Source organism: Pleurodeles waltl, chromosome 4_1 (genome assembly GCF_031143425.1).
Source record: "Pleurodeles waltl isolate 20211129_DDA chromosome 4_1, aPleWal1.hap1.20221129, whole genome shotgun sequence".
NCBI lineage: Eukaryota > Metazoa > Chordata > Amphibia > Caudata > Salamandridae > Pleurodeles > Pleurodeles waltl.
The window spans coordinates 881,797,453-881,821,774 of record NC_090442.1 but is presented as its reverse complement, the minus strand read 5'-3'; the positions used below and the strand labels follow the sequence as shown (position 1 = coordinate 881,821,774).

Genomic DNA, 24,322 nt, shown 5'->3' with positions numbered 1-24,322 from the left:
GAAAGCTTGTATTATCTGATCCTGAGAGAGCATAGTCTTAACAATTGTGTGTCTGATTTGTTGCACCAGTACTTGGCAGACTCAGATCTGACCTCTCCCCAAGAATTGGGAAAGAAGGCAGACACATGGGTCAGAACAAGAGTGAACAGAAAAGTTCATACAGGGGTGACAGGGATGGCAGGAAGAAGGATGGTAAGTCTTCTGACAAGGGTGGGGACAAAGATAAAAAACATTCTGAGTCTTCATCAGGCCCACAAAAATCCTCTGGGGGTGGTGGGTCCAAATCCTCTTCTAACAATCGGAAAAAGCCTTGGTGTTATTTATGTAAAGTAAAAGGCCATTGGGCAAGTGATTCCCCTTGTCCAAAGAAAAACACCAAACCTCCCACCACCACAACCCCAACTGCAATCTCTAGTGCTCCTAGTAATAGCAGTGGTGGTGGGAAGTGTACTACAAATAGCCAAACCAAGGGTGTAGCCGGGCTCACTATTGGCAGTGTAGTTGGGGTTGGTCTTGTTAGGGAGACCACAGAGGCTGTTTTAGTCTCTGATGGTGGCATTGACTTTGCCACCTTGGTTGCTTGTCCCCTTAATATGGGTAAGTACAAGCAACTACCCCTAATCAACGGTGTTGAGGTTGAGGCCTCCAGGGACACAGGAGCCAGTGTAACTATGGTGATAGAAAAACTGGTTCACCCTGACCAACACCTACTTGGTCAGCAGTACCAAGTGACTGATGCTCACAATAACACACTTAGCACCCCATGGCTGTTGTGAATCTCAACTGGTGGGGGGTGGGTTACTGGTCCAAAGAAAGTTGTGGTAGCCACTGGATTACCTGTAGATTGCTTACTAGGAAATTATTTGGAGACATCAGTTTGGGCTGAAGTAGAGTTGGAGGCTCATGCAGCAATGCTGGGCATTCCTGGGCATTTTTATCCTTTGACAAGGGCTCAGGCCAAAAAGCAAAAAGGACAGGGAAACTTGGATCCTAGAACAATGGACCAAGTGCTCCCAACAGCTAGGGGTAGAAAGGGTAAATCCTTGCCCACTATCCCTCCCTCTCCAGAAGATTCTCCTTTTGAGGACGAGGAATCCTCTCCCTGTGCAGAACCTATACCAGATGAGCTTGCAGCAGATACTGCTGAGCTTTTGGGTGCAGGGGGGCCTAAGAGAGAAGAGCTGAGTGTGGCACAGCAGACCTGTCCCACACTAGAGGGTTTAAGACAGCAAGCTGTCAAGCAGCAGAATGGGGATGTCAGTGATAGCCATAAGGTGTATTGGGAAGACAACCTATTGTATACTGAGTCAAGGGACTCTAAACTTGGAGCTGCCAGGAAATTGATAATTCCCTTGCAATACAGAGAGTTTCTTCTTACCTTGGCACATGACATTCCTTTGGCTGGGCATTTGGGCCAAAGTGAAACTTGGGACAGACTTGTTCCCCTGTTTCACTGGCCTCATATGTCAGAGTACACCAAAGAGTTTTGTCGCTCTTGTGTGATCTGCCAAGCCAGTGGCAAGACTGGTGGCACTCCAAAGGCCCCCTTAATTCCACTTCCTGTGGTTGGGGTGCCCTTTGAAAGGGTAGGGGTTGACATAGTTGGCCCCCTTGACCCTCCAACATCTTCAGGCAATAGGTTTATCCTGGTGGTAGTAGACCATGCCACTAGGTACCCTGAAGCCATCCCCTTAAGGGCCACAACAGCTCCTGCAGTGGCAAAGGCCCTCCTGGGAATCTTTTCCAGGGTGGGTTTCCCTAAGGAAGTGGTGTCAGACAGAGGTAGTAACTTCATGTCTGCATACCTCAAGGCAATGTGGTATAATTTACAAGTTCACTACCCCTTATCATCCACAAACAAATGGTCTGGTTTAGAGGTTTAATAAAACTGTCAAAGGTATGATAATGGGACTCCCTGAAAAACTCTGAAGGAGATGGGATGTCCTGTTACCTTGCCTCTTTTTTGCTTACAGGGAGGTACCCCAAAAGGAGTGGGATTTAGCCCCTTTGAACTCCTCTGTGGACACCCTGTGAGAGGTCCCCTTGCTCTTGTTAAGGAGGGTTGGGAACAACCTTTAAAAGCTCCTAAACAGGACACTGTGGCCTAAGATCAAGAATGGCTGAGTACATGAAAAAGACCAGTAAAAACACTCAGGCCAGCCAGGTGCTGCAAAAGCAATGGCATGACCAGAAGGCTGTCCTGACTCAGTACCACCCAGGACAGAAGGTGTGGGTATTGGAGCCTGTGGCCCCAAGAACACTCCAGGACAAATGGAGTGGACCCCATCTAATTGTTGAGAAAAAGGGTGAGGTTACCTACTTGGTAGACCTTGGCACTGCCAGGAGTCCCCTTAGGGTACACCATGTCAACCGCCTGAAACCCTACTATGACAGGGCTGATCTCACCCTGCTCATGGCAACCGATGAGGTACCGGAAGAAGAGAGTGACCCTCTCCCTGATCTCTTATCCACCACTGAAGCTGATGGCTTAGTGGAGGGAGTGGTCTTAGCCGATTGACTTACTGCTGAACAGAAAGACAACTGTGTTAATCTCTTATGTCAGTTTTCTGAACTCTTTTTACTAATACCAGGTACCACTACTTGGTGTGAACACACCATCAATACTGGAGACAGTTTACCTGTCAAAAGTAAGATATATAGGCAGCCTGACCAAATCAGGGACTGCATTAAACAAGAGGGGCAGAAAATATTAGACTTAGGAGTGATTGAGCCTTCAGAAAGCCTCTGGGCTAGCCCAGTTGTGCTTGTCCCAAACCCTCACACTAAAGATGGAAAAAGAGAAATGAGGTTTTGTGTTGATTTTAGAGGGCTCAACCAAGTAACCAAGACAGGTGCTCACTCTATACCCAGATTAGATGAGCTCATAGATTCACTGGCTTCTTCCAAGTATCTAAGCACTTTTGATCTAACTGCAGGGTATTGGCAGGTTAGGTTATCAGAAGATTCAAAACCAAAAGCTTCATTTTCAACCATTGGAGGGCACTATCAATTTACAGTAATGCCCTTTGGTCTGAAAAATGCACCTGCCACTTTTCAAAGGTTGGTGAACACAGTCCTGCAAGGGTTGGAAGCTTTTAGTGCAGCATATCTAGATGATATAGCTTTCTTTAGCTCCACCTGGGATGATCACCCGGTCCACCTGTGGAACGTTTTGGAGGCTTTGCAAGAGGCAGGCCTCACTATCAAGGCATCAAAGTCCCAGATAGGGCAGGGGAAAGTGGTTTATCTGGACCACCTGGTAGGTGGGGAAGAGATTCCACCTCTGGAGGGGAAGCTGCAAACCATTATGGAATGGACTCCCCCCACAACTCAAACCCAGGTGAGAGCCTTCTTAGGCCTCACAAGGTGCTGTAGGAGATTCATCAAGAATGATGGCTCCATAGCAGCCCCTCTTAATGATCTCACTAGCAAAAAGATGCCTAAGAAGGTATTGTGGACAGCTAGCTGTCAAAAAGATTTTGATGAGCTCAAACAGGCCATGTGCTCTGCACCTGTCCTAAAAAGCCCTTGCTACTCCAAGAAATTCATAGTCCAGACTGATGCTTCTGAATTAGGGGTTGGGGCAGTGCTATCACAGCTGAATACTGAGGGCCAGGATCAACCTGTTGCTTTTATCAGCAGGAGGTTGACCCCTAGAGAAAAGTGTTGGTCTGCCATAGAGAGGGAGGCCTTTGCTGTGGTCTGGGCACTGAAAAAGTTGAGACCATACCTGTTTGGTACTCACTTTATTGTTCAGACAGACCACAAACCTCTACTTTGGCTAAAACAAATGAAAGGTGAAAACCCTAAATTGTTGAGGTGGTCCATATCCCTACAGGGAATGGACTATACAGTGGAACATAGACCTGGGAGTACCCACTCCAATGCAGATGGACTCTCCAGATATTTCCACTTAGACAATGAAGACTCATCTGGGCAAGGTTAGCCTTATTGTCCCTCGTTTGGGGGGGTGTAGGAAAGTTCCATCTTGCCTGGCATGTTGCCCCCAATTTTACTGTATGTATGTTTGTTTTTGCCTATGTGTCACTGGGATACTGTTAGCCAGAACCCCAGAGCTCATAAAGTATGCCCTGAATGTGTTCCCTGTGTGGTGCCTAACTGTATCACTGAGGCTCTGCTAACCAGAACCTCAGTGTTTATGCTCTCTCTGCTTTTAAAATTGTCACTGCAGGGTATTGACTAATGTTACCAATTCTGAATGGCACACTGGAACACCCTTATAATTCCCTTGTATATGCTACCTAGGTACCCAGTGTATTGGGGTTCCAGGAAATCCCTATGGGCTGCAGCATTTCTTTTGCCACCCATAGGAAGCTCAGACAATTCCTACACAGGTCTGCCACTACAGCCTGAGTGAAATAACGTCCTCGTTATTTCACAGCCATTTTACACTGCACTTAAGTAACTTATAAGTCGCCTATATGTCTAACCCTCACTTGGTAAAGGTTAGGTGCAAAGGCACTTAGTGTGTGGGCACACAGGCACTAGCCAAGGTGCCCCCACATTGTTCAGGGCAAATTCCACGAACTTTGTGAGTGCGGGGACACCATTACAGGCGTGCACTACATATAGGTCAATACCTATATGTAGCGTCACCATGGTAACTCCGAAAATGGCCATGTAACATGTCTAGGATCATGGACTTGTCACCCCAATCCCATTCTGGGATTGGGGGGACTATTCCATGCATCCACTGGTCTCCAGCATAGAGCCTGGGTACTGCCAAACTAACTTTCCGGGGTCTCCTCTGCAGCTACCGCTGCTGCCAACCCCTCAGTCAGGTTTCTGCCCCCCTGGCGCCCGGGCAGCCTGGTCCCAGGAAGGCAGAACAAAGGATTTCCTCTGAGAGAGGGTGTTACACCCTCTCCCTTTGGAAATAGGTGTGAAGGGCCTGGGAGGAGTAGCCTCCCCTGGCCTCTGGAAATGCTTTGAAGGGCACAGATGGTGCCCTCCTTGCATAAGCCAGTCTACACCGGTTCAGGAATTCCCCCAGCCCTGCTCTGGCGCGAAACTGGACAAAGGAAAGGGGAGTGACCACTCCCCTGACCAGCACCTCCCGGGGGAGTGCCCAGAGCTCCTACAGTGTGTCCCAGACCTCTGCCATCTTGGATGCAGAGGTGTGAGAGCACAATGGACAGCTCCGAGTGGCCAGTGCCAGCAGGTGATGTCAGAGACCCCTCCTGATAGGTGCTTACCTTTCTCTGTAGCCAATCCTCCAGGTCCCCCCTGTGGGTATCTCACAAGATAACAAATGGAAGAGCTCACCAGAGTTCCTCTGCACTTCCCTCTTTGACTTCTGCCAAGGATCGACCGCTGACTGCTCCAGGACGCCTGCAGAACCGCAACAAAGTAGCAAGAAGGCTACCAGAAACATTGTAGCGCCTCATCCTGCCGGCTTTCTCGACTGTTTCCTGGTGGTGCATGCTCTGTGGGCTGTCTCCCTTCACCCTGCACTGGAAGCCAAAAAGAAATCTCCTGAGGATCAACGGAATCTTCCCCCTGCTAACACAGACACCAAACTTCTGCATCACCGGTTTTCTGGGTCCCCTCTCATCCTGACGAGCATGGTCCCCTGAACACAGGAGCTGGGTCCAAGTGTCTTCGACAGTCCAGTGGCCCTTCTGTCCAAATTTGGTGGAGGTAAGTCCTTGCCTCCCCACGCCAGACAGTAATCATGCGTACTGTGTGAACTGCAGCTGCTCGGGCTTCTGTGCACTTTTGCATGACTTCCTTCATGCACAGCCAAGCCCAGGTCCCCAGCACTCTGTCCTGCATTGCCAAACTTTCTGAGTTGGACTCCGAAGTCGTGGGACCCTCTTTTGTTGCTCTGAGATCTTCTAAGTGCCTGTTCAGGTACTTCTGTGGGTGCTGCCTGCTTCTGCGTGGGCTCTCTGTGTTGCTGAGCGCCCCCTCTGTCTCCTCCTCCAAGGGGCGACCTCCTGGTCCTTCCTGGGCCCTAGCAGCACTCAAAATCCTCAACCGCGACTCTTGCAGCTAGCAAGACTTGTTTGCGGTCTTCTGCGTGGAAACAACTCTGCATCCTCCAGCACGCCGTGGGACATCTTCTGACCAAAGGAGAAGTTCCTGGCACCTTCCTTTGTTGCAGAATCTTTGGCTTCTTCCAACCGGAGGCAGCCCTTTTGCACCTTCATCCGGGGTTTAGTGGGCTCCTGCCCCCCTGGACACTTGCGTGACTCTTGGACTTGGTCCCCTTCCTTTACAGGTCCTCAGGTCCAGGAATCCGTCTTCAGTGCTCTGCAGTCAGTTGTTGTCCTTGCAGAATCCCCTATCTCGACTTTACTGTCTTTCTGGGGTAGTAGGGTAACCTTACTCCTACTTTTCCAGGTCATGGGGTGGGATATCTTGGACACCCTTAGTGTTTTCTTACACTCCCAGAGACCCTCTACAGACTACACTAGGCCTGGGGTCCATTCGTGGTTCGCATTCCACTTTTGGAGTATATGGTTTGTGTTGCCCCTAGGCCTATTGTCTCCTATTGCATTCTCTTGTGTTCTACAGTGTTTGCACTACTTTTCTATTTTGACGCTACTCAGGTACTTTTGTGCAATAAAAGCATTCTCTCGGTTTTCTAAAGGATTTAAGAATCTTTTCAAAATCATAACTTGACTTGTGTGTGTTGGGTTTTTATTGTTTTGGTCTTGTTTTGTTTAGATAAATATGATCTATTTTTCTAAACCTGTGTTGTGTCATTTTGTAGTGGGTTCACTGGGTTCCTGTGTGTGTTGGTACAAATACTTGACACATTGCTTCTCAAGTTAAGCATGTCTGCTCGTGCCAAAGCTACCAAGGTGGTGAGCGGGGGTTAACTGAGGGTGATTCTCCTTAACCCTGACTAGAGTGTTGGTCTTTGCTTGGACCGGTGGGTAACCTGACTGCCAACCAAAGGCCCCATTTCCAACATCCTCCTAAATGTGATAAATTAACTCTAGCTGTATTACAGACCCAGAGTCTTTTACCGTGTTTTGTATTACATATTTTGTAGGTCATCGAAGTGATTGTTGGAATCGCAGCTGTGTTTGGTGGAATAATTGCTGTGAATATTGATGCATTTGCCCATAGCCCATATCTCTCTGTGACCTTCTTCTGGATCCTCGTGGCTGTAAGCATACAACAATTTAAATATCTAAGTGTTTTGTCAGATGGTCTTCTATTAAATAGGTATAGTACTGTATCACAAATTTTCATCGGTATCTGGACTACGATTGATTGAATACAAACTGAATGAATATCATATTAGCTAGATCAGAGGCTGTATCATGATCCGGTGCACCAGCTCAATGCAGAGCTGAGTGCCTGTTGTTGTTTTTTTTTTTTCTCTTTCTTTGAGTTAACTTTAGGCAGAACAAGTCGGACGGTGAGAAGGGATTGCCTCTCTCTGTTTCAGACATGTTGTCACTTGACTCACTTAGAGCAACTAACATATGAAACTTAAATATTCGTGAAACCTATAATTCTACTCTCAATATTGGGACAAAGCACTTTTACATTTGATAGCTCTGTGTTTAGCTTAGGTTCTTACTGGGCTGTGTTTTTTTAATGCCTACATGGATATGTTAACGATTTTGCAATGGTTTTTATTAACTACGCAATGAAGTCTATCATTGTCACCTTGCCCCCTTACATCTGTGAGTTACATCTGCCAATTGAAATTGCTAAGGTGTTTCTATGGGATGGTATCAGAATATTGTAGAATAAATATCATCTGACAAAAATATTGCGTCCTAAATACTGTTAACAAAAATATATTACTCAATTGATGTTAAAACTAGAAGATCTTCAACTGACATAACAGTACTATTGTTAGCAATGTTTATGGCAATGATATTCAACATACAACATTAATTGTCCACTTGAAGACTGCACAGGCGTTAACTGCCAGGACCTTCAGGAAGCGGTTTACAGGACGGCATATCATATTGCCACCTTTTTGAAAACATTTACTATTTGTTTGGTAGTTTGTTGATTTATGCATTTTTAGTGTATTTCTAACACTCGTGTGGCCCTGAAGTACTATATATATTTATTGCTTATTGGTGCTCGGCTGCATGGCTGGGAGAGTGTATATTTAATGTGTGGCCTATGTATGAAACGTTCGATGTTTGGCGTTGAAGCACTGAGGGGCATATTTATACTCTGTTTGCGCCGGATTTGTATCGTTTTTTTTGGCGCAAATCCGACGCAAAACTAACTCCATATTTATACTTTGGCGTTAGACCCGTCTAGCGCCAAAGATCTTGGAGTTTGCGTCATTTTTTAGCGTAGACACCTTCCTTGCTTTAATGATATGCAAGGTAGGTGTTCCCTTCTAAAAAAATGACTCCGAGGCATGTGCGCCGTATTTACACTCCTGGGCAAAAATGACGCCCGGGAGTGGGCGGGTCAAAAAAAATGACGTCCAGCCGCTTTAGCGTCATTTTTTAACGCCTGGTCAGGGCAGGCGTTAAGGGACCTGTGGGCTCGGAAGGAGCCCAGAGGTGCCCTCCCATGCCCCCAGGGACACCCCCTGCCACCCTTGCCCACCCCAGGAGGACGCCCAAGGATGGAGGGACCCATCCCAGGGAACTTAAGGTAAGTTCAGGTAAGTATTATTATTTTATTTTTTGGGTGGCATAGGGGGGCCTGATTTGTGCCCCCCTACATGCCACTATGCCCAATGACCATGCCCAGGGGACATAAGTCCCCTGGGCATGGTCATTGGGCAAGGGGGCATGACTCCTGTCTTTGCTAACACAGGAGTCATTTCAATGGGGGTTGGGAGTAAAAAAAAATGGCGCAAATCGGGTTGAGGCGAAAATTTTGCCTCAGCCTGACTTGCCCCATTTTTTTACGCCCAAGCTCCATTTTCCTCTACGCCGGCGCTGCCTGGTGTAAGTCATTTTTTTTTACGCACACCAGGCAGCTCCGCCGGCTAACGTCATTCCATAAATAAGGCACCCCCCATGGCGCTTTGGAATGGCGTTAGCCGGCGTTAAATTTTTTGACGCACAACTGCGTTGGCGCAGTTGTGCGCCAAAAAGTATAAATACGGCCCTGAATGCGTTTGGTCGTGTTGTTACAAACCGAGTGCTTCACGGAGCCGACCGTAACCTGTCCACCCTGTAAACGCTCTTCTCTCCCTCCTAGCCACATTTCCTATCACAGACAGGAAAGATGCACACATTTTTACAATATTTTCTCTTAATTACATTGTTTTGCCCAGTGCTTAATTTGTAAATAAAAAGCTGCTGGTGCCGAAAGGACTCCTCTTAAACACGGGGCTGCTGCAGTTAAATGTGCGAGCACGGAATACTGAGGCAGAGTAATCCTGAAGCCATATCGGGCCTCTTTAATCTATTTAAAGCCACTCCCTGCCCATTCAACTCACACCTGCAGCTTTCTGCTTTCCCTCATTGTGACGCTTTTTCGTTTTTCTCTTCCTCCGTCTTTCCCAAATGCTTAAGGCAGAAGAATAAGCGCCGGCCCTCAAAAATAAGTGCTGGTGCTCAGCACCGGAAACAACTAGCACAAATTAAGCACTGGTTTTGCCTTAGCTTACTGCTATGCTTCTGAAACAGTAGGCACGTGCTGTGCTTGTGACTGCCTAGCCCGGCCATGTGCAGACGGTCCTTACAGAAACTGGGCTTTTCTAGCAGTTCTCATACTCTGGCAGAAGGCTCCCTTGCACACCTATATCTGGAGAGGCAGAACCTTCTAAATTAAATTAACATGCTGAACTCTCCGATGTTATTTTCGACCAACTCCAGACTCTGCAGTGAACAGCTTGCAACCCGAGATTAGTCTCATAACAGCTAGGCTGCTCAAGTCAAGATATCCATTTATTCAGGATTTTCGTCTTTTTATAAAAAGACCTGGTCATCTTTTTTAACTGGTGTTCACTTAAGGGTTTTTACACAGTGATGGGATTCATTTTAAATCCTGTATGTTCTTAGGGCAGGTTTCCTAAAAATATTGGGCCAGATGTAGCAAACTTTTGCGAGTCGCAAATGGCCTGAATCGCAATTTGCGACCCTGCAAAATCGGAACTGGGATGCAAAAATCCCATTTCCGAAACGCAAAATGACGCGAGCCATTACCGACTCGCAAAAATAGCGACCCCATTTTGCGACCCACAAATAGGAAGTCGCTATTTGCGAGTCGCAAACCATATGCTATAGCCACTCGCAAATTGCGACTAGTCGCAAAAAGCCCATTTTGCACTTCCAATTTACCACTAACTCAGAGCAGGTGGTAACCATAACCAAAGTATAAAAGGGGACCCAGAAGGCACCTGGGTTACTCAAGATGGCGGAGATATATGTGATAGCAAGGAGGAGGAGAGCCCACGCCGCACATCAGATGTGGAGGAGGAGCCAGAGACAGGAGAAGATATACAGAACCAGACAGACACTATTCCAACAAACTGAGGAGGAGATTTATGATAAATACAGACTTAGCAGTGCAGCAATACTAGATTTAATAGATCTACTCAATCTGCAGCTTCAACGCCAGACTGTGCCCGGCAGCGCCATCCCCACACATGTGCAAGTGCTATGCTCACTGCACCTCTTGGCCTCGGGTAGCTATCAGGGGGTCATTGCCGTGGCAGGTGGGGTATCCCAAAGTGCACTCTCACGGTTCTTCAGAGCATTCCTAGATGCCATACTCACACACACATGTCCAGATACATATACCTACCCAGGAATGAGGCAGAAATCAACAGCACCAAGTTGGAGTTCTACAGAATTGCCAACTTCCCCCATGTAATAGGGTGTGTCGATGGGACACATAAACAAATATGCCCTCCTGCAAATCTGGAATATCTGTTCCGCAACCGAAATTGTACCCACTCACTGAACATCCAGGTGGTATGTGACGCCCATTATGTTATCACTGACATGGTTGCCAAATTTCCAGGGAGTACACATGACTCCTACATTTTCAGGCACAGTGGGATACACCAACGCCTAGAACGTGGGGAGTACGGAGACGTATACCTCCTAGGTATAGCTGAATACACCTTGCAGACATACACACAGGTCAATGTGGAACCCATCTATGCCCAGCTAACATTGTACATTTTGTGCCAAACAGGTGACAGTGCATATGCACTACGACCATGGATACTTACCCCGTACTTAACACCCAGCAATGAGACAGAGAGGCGATACAACAGTGAACATAGGAGGACCGGAAATATTATAGAGAGGACCTTTGGACTGTTGAAGGCAAGATTCAGATGCCTCCACAGAAGTGGAGGTGCCCTCCAGTATGCCCCAATAACAGCATTCAAGATCGTTGGCGCATGCGCTATACTGCACAACATTGCCACCAGACTTGGGCTACCTCTCACCCCAGAAGACCCAGATTCGGAGGATGACGAGCAAGAGCTACCACATCGCCATCATGGGGATAGAGGCATTGCAAATCAAGGCACACGAATGTCACACACAAAGAGTCCAGGTGTGAAGTGGAACAAACAAGAACTTTAATGATGTGCACCAATAAACTATTTACACAAACTACAGATCAGGGGCTGTAAAAGTCCACCTGCTATGAGGACACATTAACCTCATGTGCCTCCAGTCTATGACAGTGCGTAGCTCACACCCTACGCTGTGCTCGCCCAGCATGGCTGGTTCCTGGTGCGTCTGCAGTGCCCTGCCGTGCGCTACCACTGTGCAACACCCTGGTGTCTGTGGCTAAGACACTGCTAATGGTAGAGCCCTCCTCACTGTCCTGCGGCGTGTCTGCCGCGCCCCTAGCCACCTGTCGTGCCTCCATAAGATCGACTGCGTGGCTAATACGTCCCAGCCCACGTGCCACATCACTGGCAAAGTGGCTCATGTCCACCTGGAGGCTGACTGTGCGCCGTGACAGCCCAGTGGTGTTAACAGCCAGCCGGACGATGGAGGCAGCCATGCGGTCAAGGCGGTGAATGAGCTGCCGGTCACGGCGCCTTGCACCCTCTCTCTCGGTGACAAGTTCTGACACCAGTTGTCTAATTGAGAGTGCAAGGTCACCAACAGTGCTTTTGAGATGTTGCAGCTCAGTGTGGACCTGTTGCAGCCCTGTGGTCTGGTTGCGTTCCATGCGCCGCATGGCCCCTGAAATAATTCTTATCTCCCTTGTCTACAGGTGCTGACCATGTAGGAGTGCAGCCTCGGCGGCAGACATGGAGACGTCCCCTACTTCACCCTGTGGCACTGGAGGGACATTGAGACGTCGCCTGCAACGCGGTGGAGGTTCTGTGTCCTGTACACTGTCACTGTGGCTGGGACCGGGTGCTGGCTCACTCTCCAGTATGGCCACTGGTGCATCAGGAGGGGACTGTGTTTGGGTGGTGCAGGTCCCTGTGGTGGCTGGTCCTGGGTCCTGTGCTGGCTGGTGGCTGACCTGTGGCCCCTGGACGCTGTGGCTGGAGGTGGTGTTGTGTGGGAGACCTGTGAGACATAGGGAACACACTGTCAGTATCTACCATCTGTTATCTACTTCCTAATAAACTGTTGCCTATCAACTGCCTACTTGACTACAGTGCCCATAATGCCCCATGCAGGTGGTTGCTACTCTGAATTGGAGCTATTTTGGTTGTGCATGCTGCTGTGTACTAGGTGGGTGGGGGCATGGCAGAAATGGGTGTACATGCATGTGTCATGGTACTCACTGGTTGATGATCCTGGCGCTGACGTGTCCAGCTCTCCTATCCCGGACACTGCCTCTGGCTCCATGGTCTCCTCCACTCTTTCCTCCAAGGGTGTGGGTGGTGGTATGGTTGATGGTACCCCTCCAGTGCCCCTCATCTCCTGGAGCCGCTCTGCCACCCTCTCCTTGGTCTGGGAGCGCAGGTCATACCACCTTTTCTTTAGTTCCTCAATACTTCTGTGGCTCACACCCATTGAGTTGACTTTGTCCTCGATTTCACTCCAAATCTGCCTTTTTTCCTGCTCTGGCACACTGAGGGCTGCTCTCCCAAATAGTTGTTTGTGGTGCTGGCAGCATTCCTCCGTCAGCACCTCCAGTTCTTTCTCTGCAAATTTCAGCTTTCTCTTCCTGGGTGTTTCTGACATTGTAGCTGCTGTTCTTGCTGTTGGCTATTCAGCAGTTTAAAATGGGTGTGGTCCTCCCTGCTCCCAGGTGTATTAGTAAACTTCCTGGCTGTGATGTCATCATCAAGAGCCAGGAGTGTTCTGCTGCACCTGCATTCGATGTGCGGCACAGGTGCAATTTGCGACACGCACTCGCAATTTGCGTGTTCGTTTTTAGCGCGGTCGCAAAAAGCGACCTCGCTAACAGCGGACTCGCAATCTGCGGTGCGACTTCATTTGCGAGTCGCAAAATGAAGTCGCTTTTTCTTCTTGGATACCATTTTGCGAGTCGGAAATTGCGAGTCGCAATGACTCGCAATTTCCGACTCGCAAATGTTTTGCTACCTACATCTGGCCCATAGTCCCTTCAAGTTTGGCAGCCCAAAGGGAAGCTTCTAAAGCCTTTTGAGGAGCCAGTAGTGATTAAACTAACCTATCTCATTTAGTAACTAGAGTGCTAAATGGTTTTTGTTTGAGAAAGCTCGTAGCCCAGATAACCACATCATCTTGCGACTTGCCTGCAGTGTTCAGGAGCCTACAGGAACACCCTTCGAATCTCTTAAAAGGGTGTAAGTTAATTGGTTATCGGCCAAAATTGTATTTTTATTGCAATCACATCTGGTAAACTGTTGGGGCATATTTTCCTGGCATATAAATCAGTAAGTGTGGTTCCTCCAGCACACGTTCAAGGCTGATCAACAAGATCAGTGTCTACATATTGGGCAGAGATTGGGGGGTCTCCATACTAGAAATATGTAAGGCAACCACATGGACATTGCACTATACATTTGCAAATCACTATAGTCTGGAAACAACGGACTCAGAATCTGATAACTTTGTTTCTGTGGTGGTCGGTACAGCATTGAAGTCATTGTTGCATGAAATGAAATATAACAAGAAGAATATACACTGTGCAAATGGTCTTCTTTGGTTGTTTGACATTTCCTCACTAAGGTAATTACTGGGATGAGGAGGGCTTATAAAGGAATAAACCATTACTTACCAGTAAACTTTATTTCCCCAAATAAGGTCCTCCTCATTTCAGTCAATGCCCCTCCGTTCCCTCCCAACGAGTTTTGTACCTCCATTAATGTTCTTATATACAGGAGGTCAGGACCGAGAGAGGAGCCTTTATATTATATCATCATTGACACTAAAGAAACACTGCAAGCTATGTGCCTGACTGGGGCAGGGCCACCCCCACTAGACAATGACTGGGACAAGGAGGACATTATTCAGGTCAATGAAGTTTGCCATTAATTAAGAGTTTCATTTACTTTTTATGTGTTTTGAGTGCCCTGCTAAAGGCAAGCATACATGTATCAGTGGTAGAAGTCTTTTCAGGTGTCTCCAAAGGGAAACTAGAAGAAAGATCAGTATCCTTATGAATTGGTATAGTTGATTTTCTTGACTTTTGAATCACTTTCACGCATCTAGCTTCCTCCTTGGATTGTCACCACAGCTCTCTAGTGGACGGCAGCGTATGGGGTGATTTCAGTTTTTCTTGCTGTGTTAAGCTGTGATGAAATATGTGTACTGTGGTTTTATGAAAATGTGAAACTTTCCGTAATAAACCGAGCAATTTAATTTTTGCAGTCCAAATAGACTGTCCTGTCAGATGCATTTGTTAAACGTGATATTTAAAGTACATGTGTTTGCAATTTTAATTATTCAAGAAACCCTTTCTCTCACAGTGCTTTCCAAGTTCCATCGCCAGTCATGTGACTGCAGAATATCCCAGCAAATGCTTAGTAAGTATATTAATGTATATTATAGAGACATTAGCCACAGAGCTCTATTTCTAAACGGGGGAGTTAATGTTTGGTTGGTAGGAAAATGTATGTAATTTAGGGTCATGGGCAATGCAAGAAACATATATAAAATATATTCACTGGAAAGTGCTCCACAGCTCTTCTGTTACAGCAATGAAGCTTCATACTAAAAGGTAATAAAGGGTAAAAGATAAGATGCAGAATAGTTTTTATTATCCCGGCATCCCTGGGATTTCTTCCTACTTGGGACTCTCATGTTTAGAGCCATCATGTGAATATTCTGGAAGGCTAGGTGATGGGACAGTCAGTCCTTGATACTTTTGTGGCTGAGTAGAGTACGGGAAATTCCTATAATTCGTTCTGCCTGCCTTATTTTAAATAATTTATTTTGAGACCTTTTCCTTCCAAGCGTTTTCTCCTGATGCTGTCCATTAATTCTACATCATGCAGGTTTTAGAAGACTTCCATCTTTGGTTTTCATGCTTTTAGAGGAATTTCTAAGACAAAACATTGTTGTATTTTCTGATGCCTAAATCGTTCCAAATTTAATGTAGGATTATTTTGCTCTGGACGCCTTTGGCTTTCATATTTCTAGAGGAATTTATAAGACAAAACATTGCTATATCTTTTGATGCCTAAATCTTTGTAAATGTAATGAAGGGTTTTTTCCTCTGGCCTGTTCACCAATAACAGAAGAACAGTATGAGGTGATCATCTTGATCGCTCGTATTACCACAGCAGAAATTGGATTCTTCAGAGCCTATTCTATTCCTGCAATCAATTATGTGACACTTGTTATATCTTTTCAAACTCGAAAAGTTATCTTTTCTCTTAATTTTTTGCATGTGTGGTTTCACGAGTGTAAAAAGATTGTTGTCCATGGCAGGTGTCTTGGGCTATCCAGTTTTCATCCCAGGCTTTGCCGTGTACTTCGGCCTATTTTTGTTTCAGGATGCTTTTCATTGATTGTGAGCTCAGCTCATATTTTCATCCTATAAAGAGTTAATTGTGTTGTTCAGCTTAAGCATTCCTTTCCATGTTTTAGTGTGGACTGGGGAAGACCTCCGTTGCAAATTCATACCAGCATTCATCCATAATGTACTAACTGATGAACTACGTTCAGCTGCATAACATATTATACAGTATGCTAGAGATAACTTTATGAGCTTGTAAAAGGACACATTGTGATACACATGGTGTCTGTAAAAAGGATTTTGAGAATCCCCTGACCATCCTCCTAGCTGATATTTGAAGTATTCAGTTATCCCACTTAAGTACAATAAAGAAATGTGTTCTTGAATTTAGCTTTTAGATTCTCCAAGATTAGGATTAGAATACCTTCCCAGTACAGTTTATTGGTTCTTGGAACACCCTTGACTGCTCTTGCTCCTTTCTTGGTGGCATGAGGCGTGTGTTCTAAATGAATAGTAAAGCAAATTTAACTCCCTGGTTCTATTTTGACATCAGAATTCCCCGCAGATCAGACTAAGCAACAATTCCCAAGTGGCGAGGAACAATGTCTCCTTGACTACTGGGACATGCTGAATAGATACATTTTTTGGATGTTGAGAGTTCCTTCTAAAGCAAAAGATCTGCATGGATAAGCCTAGCAGTCCCAAAAATTGAATCGAATAAGTGATCAAAAAGATAAACTGAACTGTAATTATTTTTTGCACTTTGATAAGGTATTAAAATTAGACATGTATTGGAACCAAGCATGCATTATTGCATGTAATGTTTTCCCTTCCGTGTTATGTGTAGAAAACGAACTAAAAAACAAACCTGGGACAAGTCAATGGGGGTTGGCTATAAAAGGTAGAGCTATTAGCCTTGCCAATGTTCTTCTATTCCCAGCATGAGAACACATGTTTCATGATGCATGCACATACCTGGCCTGCAATTTTGCAGTGGTTTTTCTATTTAAGAAATACTACTCCTAGATAGCTGCTGATGTGTACACATACATTGTGATACATTTGCACATGTACTTCTTGACATATGTGTATACATGCGTAGTGACTGGTAAATTAAACGTTTTTTTAAAAAGCAAAAGAAGCTTGCATGCAAGCCCCCAAAAAAAGAGAAAAGGGGTCCTGCGGTACTTTGGAAGTGCAGAGACCTCGGCAAAAAATAAAATAAAAAAAAACAGGCCCGGAGCATCGGAAACAAGGAGAAAGGAGTAAAAATAGAACACACCAGGGGGCAAAACAGGGAAAGAAAATGTGTACATGTGCAAATACAGGAAGTTAGAAGCACTTTGCAACAGTCGGACCCTAGTAAATAATTAAAACACAAACAAAAATGAAAAGTGAGGCGAAGAGCATTAGGGAGTGAGGAAGTAAAAAGGGGGAATATAGAGCACCAGAGATCACAGGAAAAAGTAGGTGAGAGAGCAAGTAAATCCATGCATTAAGATGTAGTGCTAAAGGCAAAATACAATAAGCAATGGCAAAGCCAATACGTCTCACCTTTTGGCTGCTAGTGCAGACCTTTTAGCTTTGTCAATACTTTTTTTCTGATACTGCATATTGCCGGAAAAGAAAAAAAGCATGACAAAATGTGGTCATGCATTCGTCATCATGATACAGCAGCCTAGTATGATAATATATGCATGTACATACATCTTGATACAGACGCAATTTTTTAATTATTTTTTTCTACACAGTTCCAAGATAGAGGATACCCCTCCTGGAATGGTACAAAAAATAATAATTTACATGTGTATGAAAGTGCACTTTGTAAAACTGTTGTACAAATTTCAGCTGGCATGCCCTTCAACAATAGTAAAACATATATATATATATATATATACATATATATATATATATATATTTACATAACATTGTGTCAGGAGAGGTAGGGGAATAACAAACAAGTGGGTGGGGAGAATTCAATGCAGGGGCGGTCAACAAGGAGGTGAGGGTGAAGGAACAACACAGGAGCTTGAAGTGAGGTAGGGAATGTCTAAAAAAATTAAAACAAATGCAAATAAATCAGGCAGGGAATAGAGGGAGAATCAATACACAAACTAGTGGGGAGGAGGAGCAACAATAAGTACACATTGTGGTGGATATTTCAGGAAGAAGCATGACAGAGAGAGAGAGCAAGAAAACACATGCACCCTGATGGAATGCTGAAAGAAGAAAAAAAATAGTTTCCTGAATCTGAGCACTGAAAGAATATACGTCATCCAAATAAAAGGATGGTGAAAAAGCTATGTTCTAGCGGTGGGACTAACACAAGAGGAAGGAAAGCTATTGAATAAGAGCCAACCAGATGTGACTTTCAAATGTCACGCACTCACCTGGGTCCTACAGCAGAGACGATGCCGGACCTGCAATCCCGCCTGTTCCACTGAATGAAATCAGGCAACATCAACTCTAATTCACACATTGCCTCCTGGGGGCAGGGGGATGGGATAAAACAAGAAAGGATGGACTTGTTCAATGGTTCTGCTCTGCTGCCTTTCGAAACTGTTTAATAGGATTGGACCTTTCTGGGCCTCAGTAATGTTAACCCAGGTGAGTGGCACCAGAAACAAGAAGAAGCATAGTTTACTAACAGACGTCAGCTTGTAATGTTTTAGCAATTATTTACAAAATATGTACACTTACAGGTTTCAGCATAAATGTTGCATGAGAGATTGGGAACAATTAAAAAAATATACTAAAGTTTCTCTGACACTCCCATGAAGTTCATAACATACAATGTTGAGAAGAAAACACTTGAATGAAAGTTGGTGAGTAAGAAGCTTCTCCATTGCTCGATAAAACAAGTTAAAGAATGCTGTAGAAAAAAGCTCTTGCCAGCAGCAGGTGCACGTGGCAGCTGGAAACAACAGTTTAACAGAACCCAAGTGCATTAAGGTAAACGTCAACAGGTCAGGGTGGGTACAGCTAATTGACCAGGAAACACTTGACTTCTGCAGGTGCAGGACAGAAAAAAATAGCAACATTACAGGAGGTTAAATGGTTCAAGAACTCTGGGAAGGGGGGCAAGAATTGCACAAGACAGAAAGGTGCCACAGGGGAAGGGTTGCACGAGTCCTGTGTGTAAATCCCGTATCATAGAGGGCACAAGAGGGGGTTGTGACAGTGGGGTTTGTGACACCAAGAAAGCAGACCAATGGTAAGCAATGGGCTGGCACAAACCAATTGTAGGTTTTAGTGCTGCCCACAATAAATCTTCTACAACATACACAGTAAGTGACACCTAAAAGCAGTCCCATCATCTCAGCAGTGAAAGGATACAATCCAATAAATCCCAATACTGTGAGATTGGAGTGGGTCTGGGTGGAACAAACAAAAGATTATGGACAAAAGCCATGGTATTCAAACAAACAACTGAAATTGACAACAAAGTCATTCATTCATGAATGAAGGGCTCTCTAATTACATGTTATCTATTGGAAACAGTAGATCCTGCCTAAAGACAGCTAACAGCTGTAACTTTGTAACTGGGACCTAACAAAGCAACACTAGCAACGTGCTGGACAGCAAAAATCACTTGGTACCCAAGTCTGCTTTTCCATTTAGAGAAAAATAAATATTAGTACAAGGAATAGCATCATTTTCATCATGTTACTTTTCAAAAATAGCAATGAATGCCACAATACCATGGTGCTGGAAGCAACCAATGCACCATTTGTTTGCAATTTACTTTGAATAGTATGAGGTGACTTTTTGATGATTTATTTGTAAGCAAACAATACAAATAAAATCAGGCACAGTGGATACTTGCTTGCATTTCAGAGACCTCAACATTTGTTAGGACCACTTTTAATGAGCTTCCTTAAAATAGTTGCCCCAAGACAGGTACAATATTTGCTTACAAGCAATATCAGCAGATACCTGTTGCACCCAATGAGGCAAAAGACTGAAAAATTTAGTATCGGAGTAAGACTGAAAGAAACAACACTAGACTTAGAAATCCTCTCATCGTTCATAATCCATGTAATGGCATTTTCAAATTGCTTGAAATTGTATGTGTTTCCCTGTCAACTGTTTCATTTCTTATTTGAAATTGTGTTTCAGAGTACAGTGTAAAAGTGATTGTAGGCAAAATGAAGGCTAAGCACAAGCAAATGGTATTTACCAGTGGCAGCCACTTGTCAATGTTGGTGGCCGGGCAGGGGATATGAAAAAATATAAAATAAAATGAAAAACGTATTGCCTTTTATGTTGGGACAGACGGTTCTGTCTCTCCTTCCTCCCCGGTCTCCCGGAAGCACACAGGCTTCCAGACTCCCCTTGAATCACAACTTTTCTGTCAACAGCCTGACAGCAGCGTTGTGATTGTTCTGAGTGCCCTGCTTCAGCACTCAGACAGGGAGTAGGGCCCTGGGCAACTTTCTCCGCCTGACTGTTCAATACAGCCGGTTGGAGAAATGCAAAGTGTGCATGACTGTTTGGCCGGCCAAACATGGCCGGCCAAAGCATCATGTGCACTTATGTGGACATAGCCCTCCTCCAGCCCAGCTAAGCTGAGCCCTGCCCCGCCCTAGCCGTGCTCCTGAGAAAAATAAAATGATAATTATGTTGCATTATTAATTATCATTTCATTTTTCCATTTCCTTCACTGCATAAAGCAGTGAGGGCAACACTCCTCCACCTTAGCGGAGGAGCTGCTGCTGGTATTTACTCCGTTGTGCATGCTTTATTTCTATAATTTCCTTTATTAGCTTTTGCAGCGCGCATTCACTGTCTCATGGTGATGATCTATTGTGTCTAAACAACTCTAAATATGGCTTTTAGCCTATCCTGTCCATTAATTAACATTGGTTGGCTTCATTGTTGTTCTTCTTTATTGCCTTCTACTTGGGCAGCGCTTGCCAGGCGCCACTTTCTTTTCTTTCTGTCGTGCATCGACCAGGTGCAGATTGAATCACCGTAATTAGTGTCTGTCTGCTGATCACGGTGTGATTTGCATTCTTTTTCTAACATTGCTGCCACATGGCACCATCTCCTTTATCTCCAACCAGGACGATGTATGTTGCTCTTTCGTCCACTAGCCCCTCCTGGCCAAAAAAAGTATTTATTTCTTAATCCATATACTCTGCACATTCTAACAAGATCCAGCTACAGAGCAGAAGTATCAGATCTTTACATAGATTGTAGGTTGAGATAATTGGTAACATATTGAAATGTAATTGCATTTATATAGTTTGAAGTGCTATAGGGCAATTCAGTGGCAAATCAGGCAACATTTTATAAACACAATGCCTCTCCACTCCACTTAGTGCCTTTCTACTGAATGTCACTCCACTTCACTCCACTCCAGTCCACTCCCCTTCCCTTCACTCCGTGCCACTCCACTCCACTCTATGCCACTCCAGTAACTCCAAGGCCCTCCACTCAGTGCCACTCCACTCAATGCCAGGCACTTCACTCAGTGGTACTCTACCCCATTCGATTTCACTCCACTCTACTCTGTACCACCCCACTTCACTCAGTGCCACTCCACTCAGTGCCATTCCACTTAATCCCACTCCACTCCACTCAGTGCCTCTCCACTCCACTCCACTCCACTCAAAGCATATCCACTTCACTTAATGACACGCCACTAAGTACCACCCAAACTCCATTTCACTCCACTCCATGCTATTTCACTCTACTCCACGCCACTTCAGTCCATTCCAACCAAGCCAGTTGATCTCACAAAGGTGAGAACTATTGTCTTTGCCCACGCTTGTATTTTTTGGTTATGCACTCTATGATATTGTGTGTTTTCCAGCTGTCTCCGTCATGTACTTCTCTTCTCTTTGTATCCACCGTGCTCTATGTTGCTCTCTCTCGCCTATGTGCTTCTCCCCACCCAGCTCCATGTTTTGCGTGCCCTTGTGTACTTCTCCCCTCATTGTTTTCCTACTCTTGTGCATCTGTTTTGAGTGCTGATCTCCCTCTTGCCAGCCCCCTACCTGTTGCTTCCCCTTCCCACCCTCCGGTTACCTGTTGCTGCCTTTCTCCTCCACCCATTTTCATTTTTAAATGTATTTCTTTTTCTTTTTGAGGGGGGCCTGCAAACAAATTGCTACCGGCCTATTTACCCTCAAAGTTATTTTGCTGTACTAGAAGAAAGACTTAATTCGGTATGAAATAATTCAACCCTTAAATTACATAAACAACAATAAATAGACCATAATATCAATAAAACAGTAAAATAACAAGAATCATAATTTTAAAAAACAGATAAAACCTCGTTACCAAGGATAATAGTCTAAAAAATCCCTTAACAAAAACTCTACATTACTACGCCAGGTAATGGCTCCCCTCAAAAAACTCCTCCATACCAATGCATCTGAGGCCATTTGCAGCCACATGAAAGCAGGACGAAATTGCACAAAACCCTTTGGCCTCAGCAGGGGTAATACAAAACGACTTCTAAAAGGTGCATAAAAAACACAGAATAATGTAAAATGGGACAAGGTCTGCAGGGCCACCCCGTCACAGGAACACGGTCTGATAGATGTTTCACCATACTGACCTAGCGGAAAGCAGAGATTATTTCTAATGATCCCCAAACGGAATAGAGTAATAAGAGTCCTTTCCCTCAGGTGATTTATTGCTAGGAGATAGGGCTCAGGACCCACCCCCATCTTTAACATAACAAAATCTGTGACCGATTGTTTCCCTAGTTCCTTTCCCTCTCTTTCAGCCCTCCGAATTCTTAAGAAATTCTCCTTCACCCAAATTTTATCCTGGCTAGTCAGACCCTCAGGAGAGTCAAACAAGTCCGGCCTCCCCAAATCCTGTGCTACCTTTCTTATATACATCAGCCAGGGAAAGTATTTTACATTATCACAGGCCGAACAGTCCCTTAAGATCTCTCTATTAAAAATGACAAATTCATTACTCCAAATCGAAATCCATAACAAAAGGGGAGCCAACTGAATAGTATCTTGCACACACTCAATATCTAGTTCTATATGCAAGAAAAAACCAGAGGTATTTTGGCCAACACCCAATAGTCTTCTACAGAAACGATTTTCTTCAATAATGGGCACTCAGGTGTCCATATACCCCCAGAGTGCTGCACCATACAACGGGACAGGGAGACATTTTCTCCTGTAGATTTCAAGCAGGGGCTTAATGGGTTTACTTCCTACTCTCACAGCAAAATCAAAAGAGGGTTTCCATGAGTCTTTATCATCATAAATCACCCCTAAATATGGGAATTCATTGACCCTGCTAATAGTTTGATCATCAACCTTTAGCTCCCCAACCCTGCTCAAAGGTTTACCACATACCATAAAATGCGATTTCTTATAATTGATCTCTAAACCCAAGCCTGACATGTAAGAGGCTTAGGCTCTAACTACTTTACGGAGACCATTCATGGTGCGGGCAATAAGGACCGCATCGTCCGCATACGTCAACACCGGGACATTAGTGTCATTCACCTTAGGGACATCCCTACAGTGTTCCACCAAGAAATCCGACAATCCATTAGTATATAAAAGAAACAGAGTAGAGACCAACACACACCCCTGGCGAACGCCCTTGGTGAGCCTAAAAGCCTCTGAACATTCCCCATTTGTCCCCACCCTCACATTAGCACCCGATCCTGAGTGGAGGTACCGGAGCAGCTCCACAATATCAGGGTCCATCCCTAACTGACTTAACCTTTCCCACAATATGGACCGATTTACCTTATGAAAGGCACAATTGAGGTCCATAAAGGCAAGCTAGAGAGTGCCCTTTCTGGCTTGCGTATATTTCCCAATCATCATCAGAAGATTAAGGCTCTGTTCACGTGTGCCAAGACCTTCTATAAAAGCCATACTGGTCCCGGCTCAAAATTTCCTTTTCTGCCATCCAAGCCTCAATACGCCTTAAGATGATCCATCCCAAAATTTTCCCAGAACAGTCAAGTAGGGAAATAGGGCGATAGGACTTAGGGTCATTCCGATCCCACTTTTTAAAAACTGGAATAATACAAGCCCTTCTCCAAGAGGCAGGAATTCCCACAGTAACTGCCGCATTAAGAACATTTAAGAGAAAAGGTGCCCATAAGTGAGGCCAAGATTTGTTCAAATCCATGGGGATGGAATCCGGGCCCGGGGCTTTGTTACTAGCGCTACCCTGGAGTGCATCAATAACTTCCTGGAGCGAAAACCTAATCGCTAAATTGGGAAGCACAACACACTCTTTTTCCCAATTATTTCTTAGAGGGATTCCCTCAAAGATTCTACAGAAATAATTTACCCAAGCCTCCGGGGCAATATTACAGCCCAAACCCTCAGATGTCTCTGTTGCAAAAGAACCTCTATTCACCACCTTCCAAAACAGACCAGAATCCTTCAGGACTGTGGCGCGCTCCAACTCTACCCAGGCCTTTGCTTTAAAACTTTCCTTACTTTCCCTCAGAGCCCTTTGATACTTAATCCTTGCTGCTTTCACCGAGGGCCTATCTCTGGGATATTCCTTGAGGGCCGTTTTCATATTTGCC

The 24,322-nt window shown here is 45.1% G+C and overlaps 1 protein-coding gene across 4 annotated transcripts in view; it reads left to right on the top strand.

The window, feature by feature from the left end:
* Positions 1-24,322, top strand: part of MLC1 (modulator of VRAC current 1) — a 206,867-nt gene that overhangs the window by 130,376 nt on the left and 52,169 nt on the right. For 3 of the 4 annotated variants that reach the window (XM_069230093.1, XM_069230096.1, XM_069230097.1), the window contains exons 8-9: positions 7,025-7,141; positions 14,798-14,854. In XM_069230093.1, the coding sequence (XP_069086194.1) occupies positions 7,025-7,141; positions 14,798-14,854 (174 nt within the window). The remainder of the gene's footprint in view (positions 1-7,024; positions 7,142-14,797; positions 14,855-24,322) is intronic. The other variant, XM_069230095.1, reaches the window with a different exon arrangement.